At 38.4% G+C, this 26364-nt stretch overlaps 3 protein-coding genes across 40 annotated transcripts in view; 2 read left to right on the top strand and 1 right to left on the bottom strand.

Annotated features, from left to right (window-relative positions):
- The window catches only part of LOC125961818 (metabotropic glutamate receptor 7-like), a 411772-nt gene that overhangs the window by 219274 nt on the left and 166134 nt on the right, over positions 1–26364 (bottom strand). The window lies entirely within an intron of this gene.
- Positions 1–26364, top strand: part of LOC125961808 (UDP-N-acetylglucosamine--peptide N-acetylglucosaminyltransferase 110 kDa subunit-like) — a 250670-nt gene that overhangs the window by 171565 nt on the left and 52741 nt on the right. The window contains exon 5 of one of the 2 annotated variants that reach the window (XM_049700832.1): positions 25478–25635. The exons of the other annotated variant lie outside the window; for it this stretch is intronic. The gene's annotated coding sequence lies outside the window, so the exon portion shown is untranslated. Of the gene's footprint in view, positions 1–25477; positions 25636–26364 lie in introns of those variants that run through there. 2 annotated transcript variants of the gene reach the window in all.
- The window catches only part of LOC125961798 (UDP-N-acetylglucosamine--peptide N-acetylglucosaminyltransferase 110 kDa subunit-like), a 63807-nt gene continuing 58193 nt past the window's right edge, over positions 20751–26364 (top strand). Inside the window, exons 1-3 of one of the 3 annotated variants that reach the window (XM_049700818.1) lie at positions 20751–24155; positions 24890–24934; positions 25640–25996. In XM_049700818.1, the coding sequence (XP_049556775.1) occupies positions 20758–23898 (3141 nt within the window). In that variant the 5' untranslated portion in view covers positions 20751–20757 and the 3' untranslated portion in view covers positions 23899–24155; positions 24890–24934; positions 25640–25996. Of the gene's footprint in view, positions 24935–25639; positions 25997–26364 lie in introns of those variants that run through there. The other 2 variants (XM_049700819.1, XM_049700817.1) reach the window with 2 other exon arrangements.

Genomic DNA, 26364 nt, shown 5'->3' on the forward strand with positions numbered 1-26364 from the left:
TGTGATGGGTCTCATGAAAAGAAAAGGGAAGGAGGAAAAAGCCTCCACATTGACTTGGTGGTCTTGATGAAATGGATGCAGAAGACAGCTTGAGTGTCAAACTGGAAACTTATTTTCCTTTTCCTTTTCTTTTTATCTTTCCTATCAGGTCTTCTGCCCACTTCCCACCCCCTTCTTTCAAACAGGAAAGACACTAATCAGCTGCTTTTTTGTGTTTTTGGTAAAACACCTATTGTTTTGCGTTTCTTGTTGTTCAGTGAACATTATTGTTTTTACTGCCAAATGAGCTTCAGTGGTTGATGTAGGGGGTCTCTTGGGAACTTAACTTTTTCCAGTTTAAGTGGAAAAGCTTTTTTGTTTGAATTGGCTTTTACTGGGTGCTTCAAGGTTTGCTCTTGGCTCTTTGAAGGGGGACTGAATAGCACTGTGTTTCCTTTGAGGTTCCAATGAATAAAGGATCCTATGTCCTGGGCACTTTTTGTTGATTTTGCTGTGTGTCCTCTCTAGTAGCCAGATGCAGATTCCAGGAAAATGACATATAAATGAATATAAGTAATCTAATATTTTTACAATTTGCTTTGGCCATACTCCTGGTCTTATTCTACTTGTAGCAGATGGCTTTAAAGAGCATTAGCTATGTATATATTAAAAATAATATAAATATACCAATATTAAATATTATATTGATGTATAAGTGTAATATACTAATATTTATATTAGTGTATAACAATTATGTATTATATTAATATATATTTTTGCCTGGCATATATTATATACAAAATATATGAGTAATGAAATGTATTTCTATGGTTAATATGTTCATAATATTAATATGATATATCCTGTAATATTGATTATAAAACAATTATATCATAATATATAAATATATAATTATTATTATCTGATATAATACACTATAGTTAATATATTCTATATAACAATATATAATGTATTAGTATAATTGTATTATATAATATAAATATAATACATATATAAAACTATATATCTTTTAGTTATACATTACACATACGAGTATGTATAGCTATTTATAATTTTATTGACATAGGAATCTGGTCATCATAACAATTGATGTAAAAATATGCAATATTTTCAATCAAATGGGCCTTAACCTCACTACCTACACATAAGTACTTTTAAAATCTTGAACCCTGTCTAACTCATGCTTCCATATCTCTCAACCCGCTTTTCTACACATGCACGTAGACACACATTTATACACGATATATATGTATACTACCAGTTTTCAGTTCAATGTATATAAATATATAATATATAATTATATTCCTGTGTATGTATACAAATATAAATCAAAGGTATGTGTATAGGTATGTATTTCATATGTTTCTATAAATATACAAATAATGTATGTGTATATAAATACATGACTGTATACATACATACACAGAAATATACTTATTTAAACAAAAGGGACCTAAATATAGTTCTTTAAGAATAAAAAGTTATGTCTCACTGTTTCAGTAACAGTTTATAGTTTTCTACTGTATGTGCTTCTATAATTGTTATGAACATTTCGCATTTTTGTTGAATGTTGTTTTAATTTTTTGCCTTTTTCTGTTTTTTGTTTGTTTTTTTTTTGGTACGTAGGCCTCTCGCTGTTGCGGCCTCTCCCGTTGCGGAGCACAGGCTCCGGACGCACAGGCTCAGCGGCCATGGCTCACAGGCCGAGCCGCTCCGCGGCATATGGGACCTTCCCGGACCGGGGCACGAACCCGTGTCCCCTGCATCGGCAGGCGGACTCTCAACCACCGTGCCACCAGGTAAGCCCAGTTTTTTGCCATTATTAATGAAGTTCTGAAGAATACGGTGGGCAAGATTACTTGAAAAACTCTCCTAAAAGAAAAGGGTTAGGTATGCTAGGTTAAATGTACACAACTTATTTTTAAGTGCGTGGTTGATTTTGGAAGTGTGCAGTCGAAATTTCCAGGACCCATGAAGGAAGGGTGGTCCATGTGTGAGAGTGATAGCTCTATTAAGAGTGGATTGAAGATCTTGCTAGCTTAGAACAGAAGCTGGAAATCCTGTTTTTTATGGAGCCAAATGGCAAATATTTTAGGCTTTGTAGACCAAAGAGGCAAAATTGAGGATATTATTTAGGTACTTAGGTAACCATTTAAAATGTTACCAGTTAAAACGTGAAAATTATTCATAGCTCATAGGCCATAAAAAATAGGCAGCTGTCTGGATTTGGAATACAGGCCGTAGTTGAATGACACACCTGGTATAGAGACTTGTTTTTAAATGGCCATGACCACATGGGAGGCAGGAGGTAAGACTCCATCCCTACTAGATGGGAAGTTAGAACTAAACCTATCTATCCCTGGCTTCACCTGTAATGAAAGGGTGTGCCAGGAGAAAAAAATATCTGCTGGCAAAGGGAGACTAAGAGCAAATTCTCTTGGCCTCTGCTCTGGGTAGGAAACAGGTAGGAAATCTTGAGAATTCTGAACCGCAGATCTGTGTTCACAGTGTTTGGGTTGCAAATTTATTTGCGGTCTTGCAAACAGAAGCTAAGAAATTAACTTAAAATGCTCCCAAATCGGTGGTATTCCAAACACAAAACTAAACCCTTTCTGGAGAGGTAGACCTTCAACACAGGCCTATAGCGTTCCCACAGATAAAGTTTAGCTAAACGTGAGCTCATGATCTAAATTTACACAATAATGAAGAAATCAGCTACAAGTGGAGAGAATCAGCAAAAACAATCAATACCAGAATTAGATTCCCAAGGCCATCCATCAGATGTTGGAATTATCAGGTGCCAGGCAGAAAATATACATAAAACTAGAACTGAAACAAGGAGCGAGGATGTTTTAAAAGACTGGGTAGGATCTTTCAAACATTTTTAAAGTACATGTCATTGATAAAGCTAAAAACTCGAAGGTCGTGTAATACAGCAGATTAATCGTGGAGAAGAGTGAAATTATGCTGTTTTTAAAAATATGGCAGATCAGATTTCCTGCCTAATTATATAAGTTGATTTATCTTAAAAAATACACAGTATTTTAAAGACTTATTGGCTGTAAAATAAGTTAAGGGTATTTCAAAGGGCTTCTCTGCAAAGAGAAGTGAGAAGTAGCAAAACACAGAAAGTCGAGGGGAAAAAATGTCAGTATATACATTGCTATAGGGTGAGCTAAGCCTTAGGCCAGCAACTGTGAGGAGGAGCTGACCCTTAGATACGTACAACTAAGCTGGAACCTTCAAAAAGTTCAACTGTTTATAAGTAAAAAGATTTATTAAAATTAATAACCAAGTGTTTTAATTGACATCAGAAGAGTAAAACAATAAACCCTGAGAACATAGAAAAATAGACAATAAAGATATGAGCAGAACTTAATAAAACAGAAAAAAGTATAAAATTGAGGTGATTTAGTAAGTCAAAAGAATATTCTTTGAAAAGATTTAAAAAAACAAACTTTGATTAAGCAAAACAAAAATGTAAGTAAACAATATACAGAAAGAATCAGGACAGTGTTATAGCAGAGAGTACAAACAGAGAATATATGAAATGCCAGTAAATTTGAACATTTCTGTAAAGTGGACAATTTCCTAGCTCCTAAAGTTTACCAAAACTGACACAAGAGGAAATTTGTAGCTGGAGTTCTTGCACCAGTAAAGGAATTAAGTCAATAGTTTACAATCTTTCACCAAGAAAATACCAGACCCGGCCAGATCATTTGGGAGGTGAATTCTATCCAACTTCTGTTAAACAGATAACATCAATATTAACAAAGAAAAACTTCTAGGGAGTAGCAAAGGAAGAATGCTCCTTTATTCATCTTACGAAGTCTATATAACCCTAATACTGAAAATAGATTAGGACTGTAAGGAAAAAGAAATTTACAGGTCAAATTTACTTGTAAATATAAAAGGAAAAATTTTAAACTATGATATTAGCTACCCAAGTTCACTAGAGTAAGAAAAAGCACGAGCAAGTTAGGTCATCCAATGTAGTTTAATGTCAAGAATATATATCAATAGATTGAAATCACCACATTTTATTTCTTTCATCTGTCTCTTTAAAAAATTGCTATGTACTTATATTGATCTCTCTTGTACTAGGCACTGTGCTAAGTCACTTACATATTTACTCCTTTAAACCTTCTATCATCCCTGGGGGAAAGTTCTATTTTGCTTCCATTTCTTAGCTAAGACTCTAACCCCCAGGAAAGTAAAGCAGCATTTGTAAGTTTTTGTGGATGGTCAGTGACGGGACCAGTACAGGAACATCCAAAGTCTATGCTTGGAAACAGTGCCCCATGTTGACGCTCACATTACAGATGAAAGGAAAGGAACCATGCACTTACCATATAGATTAAATCTCACATTACAGGTTAAAGGAAAGGAACCACGCACTTACATTATAGATTAATACCCACATAACAGGTTAAAGGAAAAAGAAACATGTGCTTCCCTCAAAAGTTGTAAAGGAGGCATATCCATTTCTAAATATATTTCCCAATTTCTTTTGCTTGTTTTCTGACCTTTGTAGTGCATTTTGCCATGAGGAAGATTTTAATTCTTACATAATTAAATGTATCCTTTTTTCTTTGTATCTTAGAAAGATATTCCTCATGAATAATTTATTTCAAGTCTCCCAGGTTTCTGATACTTTTACACTTTCATTATTTTTTCACTTTTAACTAGTTGCTGTGTCTAGAATTTAGTAATTCTATGATAGCCATATTTTCCCACTTTTGTTGAATAATTTTTGCTGCTGATCCAAAACATGAATTTTATTTTAATCTCAATTCCCTTATGCTCTTGCATCTAATTTTAAGATGCTTCCTATTCCACTGGTTGTCTTGTCTATCTAAAACAAAATGCTACCTTAAAAATAATGTAATTATAATATAATAAATGTCATTAGTAAACATAATACAATATATAATAAATAGCATAATATAAAATAACAAAATATAATTTACCATATAACAAGGTCAAAGGAGAGCAAAAGTATACAATCACTTGAAATATCCCCCAAAAGATATTTTATAAAATTCAATATTCATTTGTAATTTAAAAGAAAGAGTAAAATAGGATTGATGAATGCTTCCAAAATAAGAAGAAATTATATGTCTAAAAGAGAAAGAGGTAAGTGATAGACTTTAGTAACACTGGCAATAAATGCAGGACAAGATGAGGATGCCTGATATAATGTTAAAGAAAAAGTATTATGTAACATTGTGTTTGCAGCACTGATGAGTTCAGTGAAAAGAGAATCTCATAGAAAAGAATATCTCGTTCTTCTTAATGTATGTACACTTGTCCATTGCATGAACATAACAGCTTATTGAACCAATATGTTACTGATCTGCATCTGGATTTCTAGGTTTTCATGGAATTTTATTATGCACAGTTGCTTCAAACACTAGGACTTCCTCTTATGTTTATATCTTTTGAAAGAAACACTATCTCCACAGATGATTTATCTGTGCTGGCTGCTAGCTGACTTTGGGTACTTCTCAGTTCTTCCCTTTACCTTTCTAGTCAATATGAAAAGGGAAGGCAAGAAGGTCTCCTGTTTAGAGACTGTAAAGGTAGGTCTTGGTGATAAAGTCTTGGTGGTAAAGGCTAAAAGTATTAACCCAGAACAAATGTTTTTCCAGCTGTAACTGTGTGTGATCCCCTTGGCTTGATTCCGTAGAGGATGTAAGACAAGACTGTAGAATCTGCCCTCAAAGTGCTTCCAGTAGGATGAGCTAAGTCACGTATGGTGGCATATCTAATTCAAGACAAACTATAACGTCTCCTTTTCTCTCCTGGCAAAACTTGGTGGAGTGAATGTAGAAGTCACTGTATGCTTTAAATTAAAGCAACACAATAAATCTTGTATTGGAAGGTGCTTATTCTGGTCTCTTTGTGGAGACGAATTGGAAATTGTCTAGAAGAAGGAAAATTAGGTTAACCAAAGTTAAACTCATAAATAATTGAGCATTAATTAAATATCTGTGGTCTGTGTTTCTCTTTGATCATAATTTCTCCCAATTTATAGACCTCTTTGATACCTGATTAATCCTTGTCAAAGATGCAGTTAACAATGATTATTACTGTGTATTAGGTTTTGCCTGGGCCCTGAAGAAACTATCCTAAATCACCAGCTATGATTGTCACTTGATTTCCTCACAGAGAACAATCAGAACTCCTTGTCTTAAGTGGCTTGGGATGTGAAACTAGTTAGTCTCTTAGATACTGTTAGAGGACCCTACAGAGCCCATTGGTGAAAGTTTGGAAAGCACTGGGCTTCTTAAGATTGATTCTTGTAGTGCTTTGGGAAAGATCACTGAACCAAAAGGATAACGGTGTTTCTGGTTCTGTTGTTAGTGTTCTCCATGGAAACATTGCTGAAGCTTCTGGACTCAATTTCCTTCCCTATGTGTGAATGTCACTGAAAAGATCCAACTCCATTCTATCCCCATGTAACTTCAGAAACTAAGCAAAATGAAGACTCAAAATTCATTTCAAATAATGAAATGAATATATAACGTAGAGTGGAACTGGGAAAATACCTGGTTTAAATTCTGGAAAGTACCAACTATACAATTCTGGATAAGTTGCTTCATCTTGCTTAGTCTAATTTAATGCCCATCTCACAGGATGTTATGATGATTAATTTAATATCTTTGTATAACGCACAGTGTTATGTAATTTTTTGTTTTTCTTGAGTAAATTCATATCCTTAAGCAACTCACTGTAAACAATAGTTACTTACTTGCTTAAATTACTCTTATCTTCTATTATCAGCTGAATTGTGTCCTGCTCAAGTTAATATGTGGAAGTCTTAACCCCCAATACCTCGTAATATGACTGTATTTGGAGATAAGGCCCTTAAGTAGGTAACTGAGGTCAAATGAGGTCAAATGGGTGGGCTCTAATCCACTATGACTGGTGTCCTTATAAAAAGAAAATATTAGGACACAGACATGCACAGAGAGAAGACCATGTGAAGACAAAAGGAAAACATGGCATCTACAAACCAAGAAGGGATACTTGAGAAGAAATCAATCCTGCTGACACCTTATCTCAGATTTCTAGCCTCTAGACCTGTGAGTGAGTAAATTTCTGTTGTTTAACCTCCTCAGTCTCTGGTACTTTGTCATGGCAGCTCTAGGAAACTAATACAACTTTTTATGGCCTCCTTGTCTCAAGTTGAAAGTTCAATATTTGGCATCATAGCTAGGAAACAAAAATATCATCTACATTCCTTGTTGTAGTCTTTCTTCCCCATTCTCATTGCTAGTAATTTCCATATTTGGGTCTGTTTTCTGTGCCTTGTAAACAGAGCGTTACGCTCATTTCTGCTCTTACTGCTAATATACAGTAAATGTGCAGATACCGAATAGATTTTGGAGAAGTGCAGCATATGGTTGGCACATGTGTGTATGTGTGTGTATTCATGTAATTTATACTTTTTCTCTATTTTCTTCATTTGGGGTGAGCTAAGATTCTCTGCTTTTGTGACGAGTACTCCTTAATACTAATCCCTGAATTTAATTCACCAAAAATTGCCAAAAATAATAATAATATGGGGAAAGAGAGAGTGATAGAGGGAGAAGAACAAACAATCAGGCAAGGGCAGTACTGTGAATTATTAGGGTCTTATTAATAAGATTATGTTAGTCTAGAGGAAATGACCGTAAATATCATCAGTGAGCCCAGTTGGTCTTTACTGACTGCTAGACACATCCCTGAGTTCTGTTCTTAGTCTCCAACTGTATGATTACTACTGTCTGGAAGTATCATTTGAACAACTAAAGTCACTTAATGGAAAAGGAATATGTCTTTAGAGAGTCAACAGTAATTTTTCTATCTGATTAAAGAGGACTGTTGACTGTCTGGAAACCTCAGTCATATTTGTAAGCAGGAAAGCATTGGCTATTAAAAGTGGATGATGTAAAGAGATGAGCAGAAACTTTGGCGATAGGTATACCTGGATTTAATTCTCACTTCTACCGCTTGGTAGCTGGATAGCCTTAGGCAAGTTTCATACCTCCCTGAAATTCACTTAATTCAGTCTGTAAAATGGCATAATAACTTATTATAGCATCCTTTTAGGAATTTTAAATCAGTTCTTGAAATAAAAGTACACAATATATAGACAAGTATGGATTCCTCAATAGGTGTTTGACCTTTCATTTCTCCAGTATCCCACCCGCATCAAATAAAGAAAAATACTTTTTTAAAATATATGAATATTTCATTGTTCTAAAGTTAAAGCCATAAAAATAGAAATAATCAAATGGCCTACTATCATACCATTAGAAGAAAAAAAAAGTGTTCATCAGAGTTCCATATTAGAATACAAATTTTCCTTAGGGACCTGTTTATGTATGCTATTCTGCTCTTTACAATAAATAATTAAATTTAAAAGACTTAATTCTTCACTTTTAAGACCTTATTAGTTTACAAATTACATATTGACCTATGCTAAATTTTATACCGACCCATGCTAATGAATTCAGTACAGAAAACAAAAAACACTGCACTCAAGCAAACTACATATATATATATATATAACTTAAATGCATTTATATCCTACCATGTCTCATAAAGCATTGTGGTAACTCACCTGAATACAGACAATCAAATATAATGGCAAAAGCACTTAATATAAACAGGGCCAAGGAAACATAGACAGAAGATGAAGAAAAGATGAGGGAAATTTGAACAGGAGGAAGTGTAGTTAATCGAGTTGTATGTTTTGACCTTAAGATTCTCTGTGTGGGGACTTCCCTGGTGGCACAGTGGTTGGGAATCCTCCTGCCAGTGCAGGGGACATGGGTTCGGGCCCTGGTCTGGGAATATCCCACATGCCGCGGAGCAACTAAGCCCGTGCGCCACAACTACTGAGCCTGTGCTCTAGGGCCAATGAGCCACAACTACTGAAGCCGCGTGCCACAACTACTGAAACCCCAGCTCCTAGAGCCCATGCTCTGCAACGAGAGAAGCCACAGCAATGAGGAGCCCGCACACCACAATGTAGAGTAGCCCCCACTCGCCCCAACTAGAGAAAGCCCATGTGCAGCAACAAAGACCCAACACAGCCAAAAATAAATAAATTTATTTTAAAAAAAAAAAGATTCTCTGTGGATAAAACAACATGTAAATAATTGGTTACAAAGCCACGTTATTTGAAGGTGCCAGACTGCACATTAACAGTCTGACACAAAGGGACAGCACAGGAAAACTATTCAAAGATAAAGATTTTTAAATCTTTGCAGTTTGAAACCTTTTAGAGCAAGTGTAATGAGCTCGACACACATTTCAACACTCCACATGTTAATCACATGTTCAAAGCATGTCTCAAAGTCATTGGAAATAGTTGCTGTCTCTGTCTCTGATATGTAAAACAGATCTGTGATGTGTAAAACTCAGGAGGTATTGATATCCACTTTTTGGCATCTGAACAGGAAACAAAGTTGTTTCGCAGTGATAATAAAGAATGAAGTAAATGCAACAGTGAAATAAAAGACAAAGTACTGAGGGAATGTATTAAGAAAACGAATCCAACTAAATTCTGGTGACCTGGGGCCTACGGTTGTACACACTGCATGGAAATACCCCAGCCTAAATACTGGCATAGGAGGAAGGGTACTGCTAAGCCCATCACAGTATAATCCTTTTAAATGTCCCTTTCAAGGTTGTCTCCACTCAACACTGAGTATAGGAAATCTTCCCATCAGGCAGAAACACTGGCTGTGCAATGATTGACCAAGAAATTAACACACTAATGAATAAATGATGCTAATTTATTTCTATCCCTGAGAACGGGAAACAGCACACACTCTGTGTCAATGGTATGTCCTCTTTCCCACTTTTCTAAATGGTCAATTATGTTTTTCCCTTCATTGCTTTATATCATGTGTGGCAGGCATGATGGGAGATGGCTACCAATGGTTCTGTTATTGATTTCTACCTTCCTTTCACTGTGGCTAAAGAAGATACTTTGTATGATTTCAGTTTCTTAAAAATGTATTGGTACTTGTATTGTGGCGTAACATATGGTCTTTCCTGGAGAATGTTCCATGTGTACTTGAGAAAAATGTGTATTCTGCTGTTGTTGAGTGGAGTGATCTATATATGGCTGTTAGGTTTAGTTGGTTAAATGTGTTATTCAGTCCCCCTGCCTCTCTACTGATCTTCTGTCTAGATGTGTTATCCATTATTGAAAGCAAGGTATTGATCTCCAACTATTATTTTAGAACTATCTATTTCTTCCTTCAATTCTGTCAATGTCTGCTTCACATATTTGGGGGATGTTTGGTACATATATGTTTATAGTTGTTATATCTTCTTGATAGATTGAACTTGTTATCAACATATAGTGGCCTCCTTTTCCTCTTGTGATAGTTTTTGATTTAAAGTTTATTTTGTGTGATATTAACGTAGCCATCCCAGATCTATCTTCCTGCCTTCCTTCCTTTCTTTTTCTCTCTCTCTCTTTCTTTCTTTCTTTTTGTTACTATTTGCATGGGATATTTTATTCTGTGCTTTAACTTTCAACTAACTTGTGTCTCTTGAAATCAAGTGAGTTTTTTGCGGGCAGCATATACTTGGATTATGGATGTTTTTAAAGTCCATTCTGCCAATGTTTATCTTTTTTTTTTTTTTTTGTGGTACGCGGGCCTCTCACTGTTGTGGCCTCTCCCGTTGCGGAGCACAGGCTCCGGAAGCGCAGGCTCAGCGGCCATGGCTCACGGGCCCAGCCGCTCCGCGGCATGTGGGATCCTCCACGAACCCGTGTCCCCTGCATCAGCAGGCGGACTCTCAACCGCTGCGCCACCAGGGAAGCCCGCCAATTTTTATCTTTTTATTGGAGAGCTTAATCCACTTACTTTTTCAAAAATTACTGATGAGGAAGAACTTAATTCTGTCTGTTTCCTGGTTGTTTTCTGTATGTCTTATGCATTTTTTGCCCCTCATTTACTCCATTACTGACTTCTTCTGTGCTTAGCCGATTTTTTTGTAGTGAACTCTTGATTCCTTTTTCATTTCTTTTTGCATATAGTCTATTGATATATTCTTTGTGGTTATCAAGAAGATTACATTTACCCTTCTAAAGTTCAACCAATATCATTTGAATTGAAACCAACTTCAATAGCACACAGAAACTCTGTTCCTCTACAGTTCCATTCCTCCTCCTTACATCATTGTCACAAATTACACCTTTATACTTTGTGAGCCCAATAACATGGATTTATGATTATTTTATGCATTTGTTTTTTCAATCATGTAAGAAATAAAAAGTAGAGTTACAAACCAGTAGCACAATACTGGCTTTAGTATCTGCCCATGTATTTATCTTTACTGGAGATTTCTATTTCTTTATACAGCTTCGAGTTGCTGTCTAGTGTCCTTTCATTTCAACCTGAAGGTTCAATTTAGCATTTGTCATAGGGCAGTGTTAGGAAGTTGTAAAACAAACGCCCTCAGCCTTTGTTCATCTGGGAATGTGTTAATTTCTCCCTAAGTTTTGAAACCAGTTTGGCCAAATATAGAATTCTTGGTGGACAGTTTTTTTCTTTCAGCACTTTAAATATGTCTGGCCTCTTGCTTCCGTGGTTTCAGATAGGAAATTAGCTATGAACCTTTTTGAGGATCCCTGCTTTGTAACAAATTTGTTTTTTCTTTCTCCTTTGGGAGTAAAGATTCTTTCTCTGTCTTTTGGCATCTGAGAGTTTGATTATACTGTTTCTTGTTGTGGCGTTCCTTGAGTTTCTCTTAGTCCTGAAATCAGGCAAAGATTTACAGCAAGCAAACACATACTGAACCAGGGAAGAGGCAATTTGAAAATGGCAGGAAAGCTTTGTGGCATTTTTACTTGCCCTTGCCCCATCTACTCTTAGTGTAGTGATGGTCTTAAAGTGGTGGGGTCTTAATGCAGTGATAGTCTGAAAGTAGCAGCAGACCATTCCTAGTATGGGGCCCTCAATCCTGCTTCAGGAGGGAGCAGAAGAGCCCATACTCTCGGATTATTATGTGTATCTGTTCTAACCTGTCTGGGAGCTACCTGAAGGACTGACACAAGATGCTTATCTCTGTCTTAGCTAACCTGGAACACAGTCTGGAAAAGCAGCGGTCATTGCTCAAAAAAAGTGCAAGGTGAACTGACAAAGCACAGATGGCTGGGGCAGAAGACTGTGCATTGAAATACAATAGACCACATAAGATGCAGGAGCAAAAGTTGGGGGAGATTCTTTGGGAACTTAGAACATACAAAAAGTACACATGTGTCCAGAGAAATTAAGAAAGCCACATGCATACTCAAGATAAGATGCATGCTCTGAAAACACCAGAGGAGTCTCTAAGCTTTTACCATGGGCTGAGCCCTGAACTCAGTGCAGGTCAGCTAAATGTTGAAGGAGTGATCCAGCAATCTGCACAATGGGGAGAGGTGTGTGGTTTTGAGTGTGCATGTGGATGTGCTTGTGTATATTTGTTTTTGTTTGTCTTAGGTGCGGGAATTCAAGGACATCTCTGTCAAAACATTAGCTAAACATGAACTAAAGGAACAGAGACTTCAGTGCCTACATACGATAAGGAGTACACTCATTGCAAAACTAGTTTGGAAAGGTCCCTAAACAAACAGACTACTACAGCCTTCAACAATCCAAAGCCCAGAAAACCCTGGGAAAGTGGGAGAATCTGATTTCCATAGACACCACATTATAATATTTGAAAGCCAAATGTTCAACCAAAAAACTCACAAGGTATACAAAGACATGGAAAAGTATGGTCCATTTAAGAAAACAAATTAATTGATGAAACCATCCCTAAGGAAGCCCAGACTTTTCTCCATTGCATATTCTTGCCTCCTTTGTCATAGATTCATTGACCATAAGTGCATGGGTTTCTTTCTGGGCTCTCTATTCTGTTCCAGTGATGGATGTTTTTGTGCCGGTACCATACTGTTTTGATTACTGTAGGTTTGTAGCACAGTCTGAAGCCAGGGAGCATGATTCCTCCAGTTGTGTTCTTCTTTCTCAAGACTGTTTTAGCTATTCAGGATCTTTTGTGTTTCCATACAGACTTTAAAATTATTTGTTCTAGGTCTGTGGAAAATGCCCTTGATATGTTGATACAGACTGCATTGAATGCGTAGATGTCCTTGGGTATGATGGTCATTTTAACAATATTAATTCTTCCAATCCGTGACCATGGTATATCTTTCCAGCTGTTTGTGTCATCTTTCATTTCTTTTATGAGAGTCATATAGTTTCCTGGGTACAGGTCTTTTACCTCCTTAGGCAGGTTTATTCTTATGTATTTTATTCTTTTTTATGCGATTGTAAATGGGATTGTTTCCTTAATTTCTCTTTCTGATAGTTCACTGTGAGTGTATAGAAATACAAAATTTATATATAGAAATCTATTGTATCCTGCAAATTTACCAAGTTCATGTTTGAGCTCGAATAGTTTTTTGATGGTGTCTTTCAGATTTTCTATGTATCATGCCATCTGCAAACAGTGACAGTTTTACTTTTTCCTTTCCATTTTGGAGTCCTTTTATTTATTTATTTTTTCTTGTCTGATTGCTGTGGCTAGGACTTCCAAAACTCTGTTCAATAAAAGTGGTGAGAGTGGGCATCCTTGTCTTGTTCCTGATCTTAGGGGAAGTGCTTTCAGCTTTTCACCATTGAGTATGTTAGCTATGGGCTTGTCATATATGGCCTTTATTATGTTGAGGTATGTTCCCTCTATGCCCACTTTCTGGAGAGTTTTTACCATGAATGGATATTGAATTTTTTCAAAAGCTTTTTCTGCATCTATTGAGATGATCGTATGGTTTTTAGTCTTCAGTTTGTTACTGTGATGATAAGAGACCTAAGACAGCTACAGAGGCTAAGTGACCTTTCCTTCCCTGAATGGGTAGGTATCCTTGTTCTGCCTTCTAATTGAGTTAGTATCTGAGTAAAGAACTGCCAGGTGTCATTTAGTTCACAATACACTGCTGTGGCAATATAGAAATGAATTTGCCTAAGTCATTTGGCTTTTCTCAATTATAGTAAATGAATATACTGAATGAATACTTCAACTTAAGGAAATGTTCTTAAAAATATATTAATGTAGGCAACTTCAGTGGAGAACTGAAATCAAAACAAAACATTCAGGTAAAGGGTTGAAATAAAAGTACACTCAGTTGTATCCAGTTTCCTCTTGTAAATCTCTCTTTTTGAGTGGACAGTCACTTGAGAATATCTGACTTGGGGCTAAGGAAATCTAAGCCTTCTTGGCCACACTGTATTCTCTTATGTCATTTACTAAAGACACCAGTTGGGTTGCTGAAAAAAGCGTGGGAAAAATCAATCCCTCACATCCAAAGGGCGGCTCTTGAAAATATGTGTGTTGTTGTAGTTATTTTGCTCTTCTGGCCTCAGAAGTTCTAATCTTAACCTTAGCCCCTCATGGAGAGAGACTTTGTAAACCAATTCCCACATGACTCATTATGTGACTGTTGAAAAAGAGAAACCCAGCTCTTTTCCTGTGCTTTCAACCAGTCATCTTCTTCAAAAATCTGTTTGGATTGTTATACCTTAATCTTGCCTGGCAAGGGGACTTATGGGAAGGTTCTTATTGTTTGAAAGTTTGGTGCCAGTATCTGCAAATAAAGAAGAAAGATGTGTTTATGAAACATCCCAATAGTGAAGGTGTGTGAAAGCAACTTTTGAAAAAGTTAATCTGTCAGAGTTTAGCCGTATTATTACATTTTATTTTATTCATTGAAAATAAATAATTATCAATGAATCCTTTCTAGATTTTCTAGTTTCCCAAAGTTCCCTGTATTCACATTCTAAGAGGAAAAACGGTATTTTAAGTCACTGCTCTGCACCTTATATTATTTATAATCACTCCTCGTGACCTCTTCCTTCCAAGAAACTTGATCCTGAGAAGTGTCCTTTGTTTGTCTTTGTGGAATAAGTGATGAGGATGCATCCTGGAGACCTGTGAGATGTTTAACTTGTGGCATAATGAAACTAGGATGGAGAGTTCTGGAAAGATCTGGAAAGGTGGCTGGTAGAGTGTGGCCAGATGTGGGAGAAGAGAGACGTACAGAGAGGGGGAGAGGAAATTTTCAGAGGGAGAAAATGAAACAAATAATTAAATAAGTTTTGTTGTGTGGTGTGGGACGCAAGCCTTTCTCTCCCCCTTTCCTTCACAATGTCTTTGTTAAAGACTGTGTTTTTCTTTAGTTTTACTAAGATAGGATTTGCCGTTTTGTTTGGATACTGAGAATGGACCCATGGAAACAGTTACATTTGGGTTATCTCTGACTGTCTTTAATGAAGAACATAAATATTGGCCACACTATCTATGCACATGCTATCACCATGCCTTTTTTGTTCTCTGTTCATATATCTAAGTCCTCTTCTTTCTTTAAGGTCAATCTCAAATCTCATCTGAAATGTACATTTATTGATAGATTCAACCCATAATGAACTGTCCCTTCTTTGTCCTCCTTAGGCTCTGATTATTTACAAAAACTCATTTTTGAACTTAGAAACTGTCCAATATGATATATTAGTTATTTCACCAGCATATGTTATATCCTCAACACAATTATACGCTTTTGTGGGGCTGGGATCATACATTCTGTAATTTTTCTCAGTTCTTACACTTACTTTGATAAAAAGCGCATTCATTCATCTAAACATCATTTATTGGGTGTTAATTAAATATCTCAACTCAGTAAATATTGTTTGAATGAATGCATGCATGAATGAGGGAGTGTGCAGTAGGTAGCCTAATGTACCGCCCAATGTGAGAAAACCAAAAACATAAACACAAAAGCAAGCCAAAAAGTGGACCAGGACTTTCTGTAAAATATCCTGCTTTTTGTTGGATGATGCCATGAAAATCAAGATGCTCCTGAAAGGTCTTAATAGCTGACCAAGAATAGTAAACAATTGAAATTCTCTCAGGCTTCTTCAACCCTATCACTGGACACATTTATACCTCTCAGGAGTGGTATTAAAAGAAGAGATTAATAAAGCTTTTATAGATGAATTGATAAATCTCTAAATATTTAAGTCTTCATTGCCTGCTAGGTTTTCTCTATTTTGGGTTTCCAAAAGATTTCAATAAACCACAGGATAATTAAAAATTAGACATTATCTTTCTTACCTTGATGTTTTTTGATGGTAAACACCTTTTTATTGTCTCCATAGTGCTGCCCAATTTCCACCAGTACAGTACTTAAGTGAATTTTGCTCTGGATGTTGAATATTACTTAAATAACTAAAGTAACTTCCTCAGAATTATTATTCTATTCTGGTTAGGATACTATCTGCTCTGGTTTGTTAAAATTTCCCTTTAGAGTGGTTTTAATTTTGTTTCTGATAGGGTCCTAGGATTTATTGCCACACCCATCCTGCATCTGTTTTTCTTTGAATTACTCTCCTTGCAGTTTCTGATTCATACAGGGCCTTACAGGTTAGTGACAACCTGGCCATCACAACGCTGGGAAGGAGAGGCCTACTTTTCAGAGGTGTTGATGTTTTCTGTACCTGAAGGTTTTCAAGAGATATCAATCTTCCTCACCACCGCCCTTGGCCCTCTTAATGGACTAAGCAGTTCCTCATGAAATTTCTGTAGGATATCTGTACCAACTTCTCAATATTGTTCCATCCTGAGTCTATAGATTCCTGGCCTCAAGGTAATGTTAGATTTCTAGCTCCAGCCCCTATTTACATAAGGCCTATACTAAGGAACGGAACCCACAGACATCAGTCCGCTCTTCTTTCTCTGGATTTAATTTCTCTGTTACTTTCTGAAACATGCAGGTGTTCCTTTCTTTCTTTTAATCTCAGCTATGTCCTTTTAACTTTTTCAAAATTGACCCAGAATTTACGTGTGTCTCCAGTAAGAGTACATTAAATTGAGCTTAGTCTGCTATTCTACTGGCATATTTGAGATCCAGATAATTTGCTACTTAACTGGATTCAATGACCTGTATATTTCAGGCATCTAAAACTCACCATGTTCCAAATTTCCCTCCTTAGAGTTAGTAATTTTCTTGGGAATCTGGATGACATAAAATGGAATAAAGTTAGTGAGTGGCCCAGGAATGCCTGAAAGTTTGTTTGTCAGAGTGGCCAGGGAAAGTTAAGCAAGGAAGAAAAGCAAATGAAAAACAGAATCCCATTATTATGGCTGAGTTTACTCCCAGGATTCCATGCAGAGCTCTCTGTAGAGCTGGGTTGGGTTATAACTTATGCCAGAGCTCTACATGGGGCTGACACCATCTCATGCCAAGCTCTCAGTTCTGGGCTAACGTCATCTCTTGTCCACTCTGTGGAGTGGAAACTTTGGAGGAATGGCCAATGTGTTCCACGGTGTAGGAAGAGGGAAATTGTGAATGTGACTTTCTAAATTGTGGAGGAACTAACCACTGTAAATGTGCCTTGAACTATGTTGTTTAATTTGACCAGTCAGATCAATGACTTTCCCCTTGAATGAAATGCTGCTACGTATATGAGCAGAAAAACAAAACTGGTATAAGGAATAGATAGCTAGTGGGAAGCTTCCGCATAGCACAGGGGGATGCGCTCGGTGCTTTGTGACCACCTAGAGGGGTGGGATAGGGAGGGTGGGAGGGAGGGAGATGCAAGAGGGAGGAGATATGGGGACATATGTATAACTGATTTACTTTGTTATAAAGCAGAAACTAACACACCATTGTAAAGCAATTATACTCCGATAAAGATGTTACAAAAAGAACTGGTATAAGGAGATGGAGAGACTGGGAGTCTTATTTTCCCACCAATTAACTTTGCCTCTGACCATGACCTTCCCTTTGAGTCTCCTAGACCTTGGGGATGATCGCAGCCCCTTGGGTTGGGTGACGGCAACCCCATCTTCACTAGAACCTCTATAGTTAACTTTGATTTTTCCCACTCCGTCTATCCATCCCATGTGTGCAGTCAGACATTTGATCATGGACTTTTCCTGACAAAATATGCTTGAATATAACCATTTCTTTTCACTCCCACTGCTACTGCTATTGTCACTGCCTTAACTAGGGCTTTATCTTTAAGTTCTTTATATAAATATATAAATATCTATATATAAATATAATATACAAATAAATAAAATATAATATTAATTCTGATGATTTTAAAGTCTTTTCTTGATAAAGACTTCCTGATAAAGACACACAATATCTTATATAAATATTTTTGTATTATCTGTTCTTTTCTTAGAATTTTAGCCATATGATTCTATCTCTTGGTTTGTCTAGAACTTTTTGATTGAATGCTGGCTATTTTATTTGGCTTTTTTTGTTTTTCTCAGTGCAAACGTTGTTTTGCTTCAAAATATTTTATTCTACCTGGAAGTAGCAAATCTTCAAAGTACAATTTTTTAAATGCTTTCAAATATCAATACTATAGGTGTCACAAAATCTAGAAAAATGACATTTAAAAATGAACTACTGCCAGATGTGTCTCTATAAAACTTTTCCCCCACTCTTTCAGCTATATATTCTTTAACTGCCTCCTCATACGACAGTTTATGTATTTTCGAAATAAAATTTTAAGAAATAAACTTTGTAGTTTTTAGACATAGATTTCTTGTAGCATGGTTGATTAGAATTTGCTTCTAGTTATTAATAGTTTAGAAAAGTTTATTTCAGCTTCACAATTTATTATTGATAATGTCACATTAATTTTCATTGTTAACTTTGAGAAAACCTCTATGGATTACTTCCTCATAAGTATTTACTATTATAAATGCATTACTGATTTCAGTACTGCTATAGGTTTGTGCATTACAGGGATTCTGATAAAATACTCATTCATACCATTCCATTACACACATTGTTGATGGAGTATATTCATTCATTCATTCATTCATTCATTTATTTATTTATTTTTGGCTGTGTTGGGTCTTCGTTGCTGTGCGCAGGCTTTCTCTACTTGCAGGGACTGGGGGCTACTCTTCGTTGCGGTGCACAGGCTTCTCATTGCGGTGGCTTCTCTTGTTGCAGAGCACGGGCGCTAGGCACGGAGGCTTCAGTAGTTGTGGCTCGCAGGCTCAATAGTCGTGGCTCACGGGCTCTAGAGCGCAGGTTCCGTAGTTGTGGCACACCGGCTTAGTTGCTCCATGACATGTGGGATCTTCCCGGACCAGGACTCGAACCCTTGTCCCCTGCATTGGCAGGTGGCTTCTTAACCACTGCGCCATCAGGGAAGCCCCTGGAGTATATTCTTGACAGAAGAAAATTTCCGTTTTGACTAAGCATTGATGAGAACTGAATCTTTGACTTATCTTTCACATGCCTGATGATTGAAATAATTTTCCACAGATTAGCTTCTGGTTTTGTACTTTTCAGTTCTTTTTTTCTTCTTCAAACGCACATGCTTTGAGAGCTGTGAAGTGCAAGACATGGCTATATTGTAAGGTGGTTTTTGTCCTTATGCTTCTGTGTCTTGTGCTAGGTTAAGTCAGTAGAGTAGTCAGTATGAGTACTGGAAGTTATTCCTGTAATGGGATAGTATATAGTCAATTACATATGGCGGTGTCTGAAAATCACATAATAGCCTCACTTAAAACATCTCCTTAGGGCTTCCCTGGTGGCGCAGTGGTTGAGAGTCCACCTGCCGACGCAGGGGACACAGGTTCGTGTCCCGGTCCGGGAAGATCCCACATGCCGCGGAGCGGCTAGGCCCGTGAGCCATGGCCGCTGAGCCTGTGCGTCCAGAGCCTGTGCTCCACAACGGGAGAGGCCACAACAGTGAGAGGCCCGCGTACCACAGAAAAAAGAAAATCTCCTTAGCCAGATTTCAAAAAAGCCTGTGGCCATTCCAATATGATCCAACATAGCAGAATATGATAGAAGGAAAATTGGCAAAGAAAGAGACGCTGGTCTTACCTGATGGAAGTTAAAATATCTCACTTTTGACAATTTTGCAAAAACTTATAATTCCATGAACTAATTTCTAGGGTTCTTCACAGGACCTAAAAAGGAACCCATAGAGTTGTGGAACAACAATAGAAGCTGCTGTGATGAGAAGCCCAGGCACCGCAACAAAGAGTAGCCCCCGCTCGCCACAACTAGAGAAAGTCTGCACGCAGCATTGAAGACCCAACGCAGCCAAAATAAAAATAAATAAATAAAGATAAATTTAATTTTAAAAAAGTAATACTCAGGTTTGAGGCATGAGAAGTATGATGAGGAGAAATTAGCTAATCCTTTCAGAACTTTTAAAATATCAAACTCAGTCTCTAAGATTTTAGCATTATATACAACATTGGTTACTTATTAGTGGTTTGGGAAGGCCAATTTAAAATTTTCTGATCTTACTGTATTGAAATTCACGGCCCTAATGTTTTCCACATTGACTATATGAATGATGAAGTAAAGTCAATCATGTATTTCCTTTCCAACTGGACAGAAAACAAAATTTTAAAAAGTGTTTGGACTACTGACTTTTGATTTCTTCTAAGGCAAGTGTATAGGTAATTTTTATTCCCTGATTAGGAGAAAAATGGTGGAAGAGGGCAGGGTTAAGAATTAAGATTTCAAGAGCGTGAGAGGTAGATGGCCAACCAGAGTTCCTAAGTTTCAGTGCGTGTAACTGTTGCCGCCGCTTAAGCCTGCCAAAGCAGTGGTATGGCTGCTGCCCTCGTATTTGCTACCTCTAGAAACATTCTTGCCAGTAGTGGCAGCAGCGGGACTCAATTACCCCCTTTTCTCACTCTCTCCAGAAGCTCCAGATGGCGTCTTCTGTGGGCAACGTGGCCGACAGCACAGAACCAACGAAACGTATGCTTTCCTTCCAAGGGTTAGCTGAGTTGGTACATCGAGAGTATCAGGCAGGAGATTTTGAGGCAGCTGAGAGACACTGCATGCAGCTGTGGAGACAAGAGCCAGACAATACTGGAGTACTTTTATTACTTTCATCTCTACACTTCCAGTGTCGAAGGCTGGACAGATCTGCCCACTTTAGTACTCTGGCAATTAAACAGAACCCTCTTCTGGCAGAAGCCTATTCGAATTTGGGGAATGTGTACAAGGAAAGAGGGCAGTTGCAGGAGGCAATTGAGCATTACCGGCATGCATTGCATCTCAAACCAGATTTCATCGATGGTTATATTAACCTGGCAGCCGCTTTGGTAGCAGCAGGCGACATGGAAGGGGCAGTACAAGCTTACGTCTCTGCTCTTCAGTGCAATCCTGATTTGTACTGTGTTCGCAGTGACCTGGGGAACCTGCTCAAAGCCCTGGGTCGCTTGGAAGGAGCCAAGGCATGTTATTTGAAAGCAATGGAGACGCAACCGAACTTTGCAGTAGCTTGGAGTAATCTTGGCTGTGTTTTCAATGCACAAGGGGAGATTTGGCTTGCCATTCATCACTTTGAAAAGGCTGTCACGCTTGACCCCAATTTTCTGGATGCTTATATCAATTTAGGAAATGTCTTGAAAGAGGCACGGATTTTTGACAGAGCTGTGGCAGCTTACCTTTGTGCCCTAAGCTTGAGCCCAAATCATGCAGTGGTACATGCCAACCTGGCTTGTGTATACTATGAGCAAGGCCTGATGGATCTGGCAGTAGACACCTACAGGCGAGCTATTGAATTGCAACCACATTTCCCTGATGCTTACTGCAACCTAGCCAACGCTCTGGAAGAGAAGGGCAGTGTTGCCGAAGCAGAAGAGTGTTATAATACAGCTCTGCGGCTGTGTCCCACCCATGCAGACTCTCTGAATAACCTAGCCAATATCAAAGGAGACCAGGGAAACTTTGAAGAGGCAGTTCGCTTGTATTGTAAAGCATTAGAAGTCTTCCCAGAGTTTGCTGTTGCCCATTCAAATTTAGCAAGTGTATTGCAGCAGCAGGGAAAACTGCAGGAAGCTCTGATGCATTATAAGGAGGCTGTTCGAATCAGTCCTACCTTTGCTGATGCCTACTGTAACATGGGAGACACTCTAAAGGAGATGCAGGATGTTCAGGGAGCCTTGCAGTGTTATACTCGTGCCATTCAGATTAACCCTGCACTTGCGGATGCCCACAGCAATCTGGCTTCCATTCACAAGTATTCAGGGAATATTCCAGAAGCAATTGCTTCTTATCGCACTGCTCTGAAGCTTGAACCTGATTTTCCTGACGCTTATTGTGATTTGGCTCATTGCCTGCAGATTGTCTGTGATTGGACAGACTATGATGAGCGAATGAAGAAGTTGGTCAGCATTGTGGCTGACCAGCTGGAGAAGAATAGGTTGCCTTCTGTGCAGCCTCATCATAGTATGCTCTATCCTCTTTCTCATGGCTTCAGGAAGGCTATTGCTGAGAGCCATGGGAACCTCTGCTTGGATGAGATCAGTGTCCTTCATAAACCACCGTACGAACATCCAAAAGACTTGAAGGTCAGTGATGGTCGACTGCGTGTAGGATACGTGAGTTCTGACTTTGGGAATCATCCTACTTCTCATCTTATGCAGTCTATTCCAGGCATGCACAATCCTGATAAATTTGAGGTATTCTGTTATGCCCTGAGCCCAGATGATGGCACAAACTTCCGAGCGAAGGTGATGGCAGAAGCCCATCATTTCATTGATCTTTCTCAGATTCCATGCAATGGGAAAGCAGCTGATCGCATCCATCAAGATGGTATACACATCCTTGTAAATATGAATGGTTATACCAGGGGTGCTCGAAATGAACTCTTTGCTCTCAGGCCAGCTCCTATTCAGGCAATGTGGCTGGGCTACCCTGGGACCAGTGGCGTGCTTTTCATGGATTATATCATCACTGATCAGGAAACTTCACCTGCTGAAGTTGCTGAGCAGTATTCTGAGAAACTGGCTTATATGCCCCATACTTTCTTTATTGGTGATCATGCTAATATGTTCCCTCACCTGAAGAAGAAGGCAGTCATCGATTTTAAGTCCAATGGGCACATTTATGACAATCGGGTTGTGCTGAATGGCATCGACCTCAAAGCATTTCTTGATAGTCTCCCAGATGTGCAGATTGTCAAGATGAAATGTCCTGATGGAGGAGACAACGCAGACAGCAGTAATACGGCTCTTAATATGCCTGTCATTCCTATGAATGCTATTGCAGAGGCAGTTATTGAAATGATTAACAGAGGACAAATTCAGATAACAATTAATGGATTCAGTCTTAGCAATGGACTGGCAACTACCCAGATCAACATTAAGGCTGCCACTGGAGAGGAGGTTCCCCGTACCATTATTGTAACCACACGTTCTCAGTACGGGTTACCGGAAGATGCCATTGTGTACTGTAACTTCAATCAGTTATATAAAATTGACCCATCTACTTTGCAGATGTGGGCAAATATTCTGAAGCGTGTTCCCAATAGTGTACTGTGGCTGTTGCGTTTTCCAGCAGTAGGAGAACCTAATATTCAACAGTATGCACAAAATATGGGCCTTCCCCAGAACTGTATCATTTTTTCACCTGTTGCTCCTAAAGAGGAACATGTTCGGAGAGGCCAGCTGGCTGATGTCTGCTTGGACACTCCACTCTGTAATGGACACACCACAGGGATGGATGTCCTTTGGTCAGGGACACCCGTGGTGACTATGCCAGGAGAGACTCTTGCTTCCCGAGTTGCAGCTTCCCAGCTCACTTGTTTAGGCTGTCTTGAGCTTATTGCTCAAAATAGACAAGAATATGAAGACATAGCTGTGAAACTGGGAACTGATCTAGAATACCTGAAGAAAATTCGTGGCAAAGTCTGGAAGCAGAGAACATCTAGCCCTCTGTTCAACACCAAACAATACACAATGGACCTAGAGCGGCTCTATCTACAGATGTGGGAGCATTACGCAGCTGGCAACAAACCTGATCACATGATTAAGCCTGTTGAAGTCACTGAGTCGGCCTAAATAATGACTGTGTGCACAGGAGAATTACCCTGTACCTGAGCCTCAACCTTCTGGGGGAAAGGGAACTACTTTTTCCTTATGTGTACAATACCATGCTGCAGATGGGTGACAGACAATGATAAGAAATAGCACAGCCAGACTTGCTTCCTGCATGATCATGATCACGATAGGGAGAGACACAAGAGATGGGAAACTGCTGTTCCACAAGGAGTCTCCATAGAATTTTGCAGCAGCCAGGTGTCTGGAAGGTCTGGAAGGTAAGTCTGGAAGGTCTGATCTCCCTTGGTCTTCCATGGGATGGATGGTTAGTGTGGAAGGGAGATAGAGATTGCCCAGCCGTTTTGTGATTATCATGGATTGATTGAGTCCTCTGAATTAATATTTTTCTTTATATTTTGGGTATTGGAGCTTTTAAAAATGTTTGGTTTCAGGTATTTTTATTCATGTGAAGTGTGTACGATTCTCTTGAGATAAGCTTTTAAGCTAAAATATTCCTTGTTTTAGTTTCTGAACTCGACAGATAAATGGGGACTTTGCTGGTATAGTCTTTTTATAGGTTTTGTAAACCACTTGAGCCTATATCCGTCATTTTAGTGTCTGACATAATGTTCGGAACTATCAGTGCTTTGTTGGTTTATAGATGATGGCTTAAATTCTTTTCCTGGTCCGTTTCCTTCTTCCCTTCCGCCCACTTTAAAAATTCTCCTGTAACTTGGCTAACAAAAAACCAAGTCTGATTCAAAACCTCCCAGAGTGTTTCTCTTAACCGCATCATCTGGTGCCAAATGAAGATTCTTAGGAGTGATTATTAATTCTGAAGGGCACAGTTGTGGTACTGTCACTGATGATAATAATAATGGATTTTTGGCCTAGAGTTTTGACCTATTTCACCAGTGTTTTACCGTTGACTGCCCCTCTATGCTGCTTCCAAAAGTCATAGTGTGTGTTAAGATTTTTACTTTCATTTCTAATGTTTGTTTGTTTTTTTTAGTGAGTCCTGTTCTACCTTTTTCTTTCAGCAGAAATGAAATCCCAGGTAAGTATAAGTATTCAAATATTTGATCAGTAAGTCACAGTTATCTCCAGTACATTAAATAACTTTCATCAAAAAACATGTTATAGGTAAAAAGCTCTGAAGGACCAGCTATGTATATGATAATTATGTTTCAGACCTTCTAGGGTATTATATATAATAACTTGTCTTCTGGACATGGTCTTGAAGTCTTTATGGATTCAGTCTCAGTAGTAGCGAACTGCACTGCTACTTGGTTTGGAGTACAAATTAGACTTTAGCCCTCCTGGAGGTTGAGTTTTTGGTATTGAAAACCATAGGAATGAAATTATTGTATTTCAACAAAGGATCGAGGGCTTGAGGCTTAAACAAGGCAACATACGTGTGGGAAGCAGTCAGCCTTGAGGGCAGGTAAGGACATGCCAGGCATGCAGCCGCTGCTCGAAGGGACTGTCCCTACTTGTTCCCCTCCTTGTTCCATTCCATGGGAGATAAATCACCAGAGCCCAGAGATCAGAAAGAATGTAAAATGAGACAAGCAAAGCTGTCTCCCCCCTGCACATGCAGGTTATTTTTGATGCTTCTGGGTTTATGGGTTTCCTCCCAGGGAAGTTAACCTTGAGCCGAGACAGTCTGTAGATAATGTAAACCACCATCTGGCAACCTTCCTTTTTCTAGTCTAGATAATCTGCAACTGTAGCGCAATAAAATTTGCCTTGCAACCATCAGTTGTCTTGGTCCTTCTGACCCCATCCGTCGGTGCTACTTCAGTTCCTTACCCCTTCCCTTCTGACCCTGGGCGGTGAGATCCTCTTTCTCCGGCTGGTCCGCGGCAAGTGGCACTCGAACAGGGACCTGAAGCGTGAAGGCAATTAAAAGAAAAAGAAAGTGCAGGTAAGAGAACCCTTATGCAAAATATGTGTGGCCACCAGTAAAAGTGAAACGAATAGAGGCATAAGGCAATAGTCAGAAGTAAAATAAGATGGGGCAAAAGGGCTCAAAGATGTATGAATTATTTGCTCAGGTTTTACTTTTGATGCTTAGAGCTCGGGGTAATAAAGTTTCTGAACTTTATTGTTGACTGAATTTTTACAGTATATCCATGGTGTATCTCCCTGGTTTCCTGATGGCGGCTCTGTTGACATAGAAATCTGGCAGAAAGTTGGAGAAGATTTAAAAAATTATTACGAGTCTCGAGGGCCTACTCATACTCCTGTTGTTACATATAGTTTGTGGAATCTGATAAAAATATGTTTAGATTCTTCTCATGATAGTGTTGATTTGAATGTAAAGTCAGAAAAACATAAGCCTCTGACAGAAGGAGAGACTGTATTATCAGCTACTGTGTCGCCACTTCCTAAACCGAAAGAGCTAATTAATTTAAATAGTTTAGATGAAGAGGAACATTTTGACTTAACAGATGAGGCTTGTAAACATAAAAGAGAGAAATATCC

Source organism: Orcinus orca, chromosome 17 (genome assembly GCF_937001465.1).
Source record: "Orcinus orca chromosome 17, mOrcOrc1.1, whole genome shotgun sequence".
NCBI lineage: Eukaryota > Metazoa > Chordata > Mammalia > Artiodactyla > Delphinidae > Orcinus > Orcinus orca.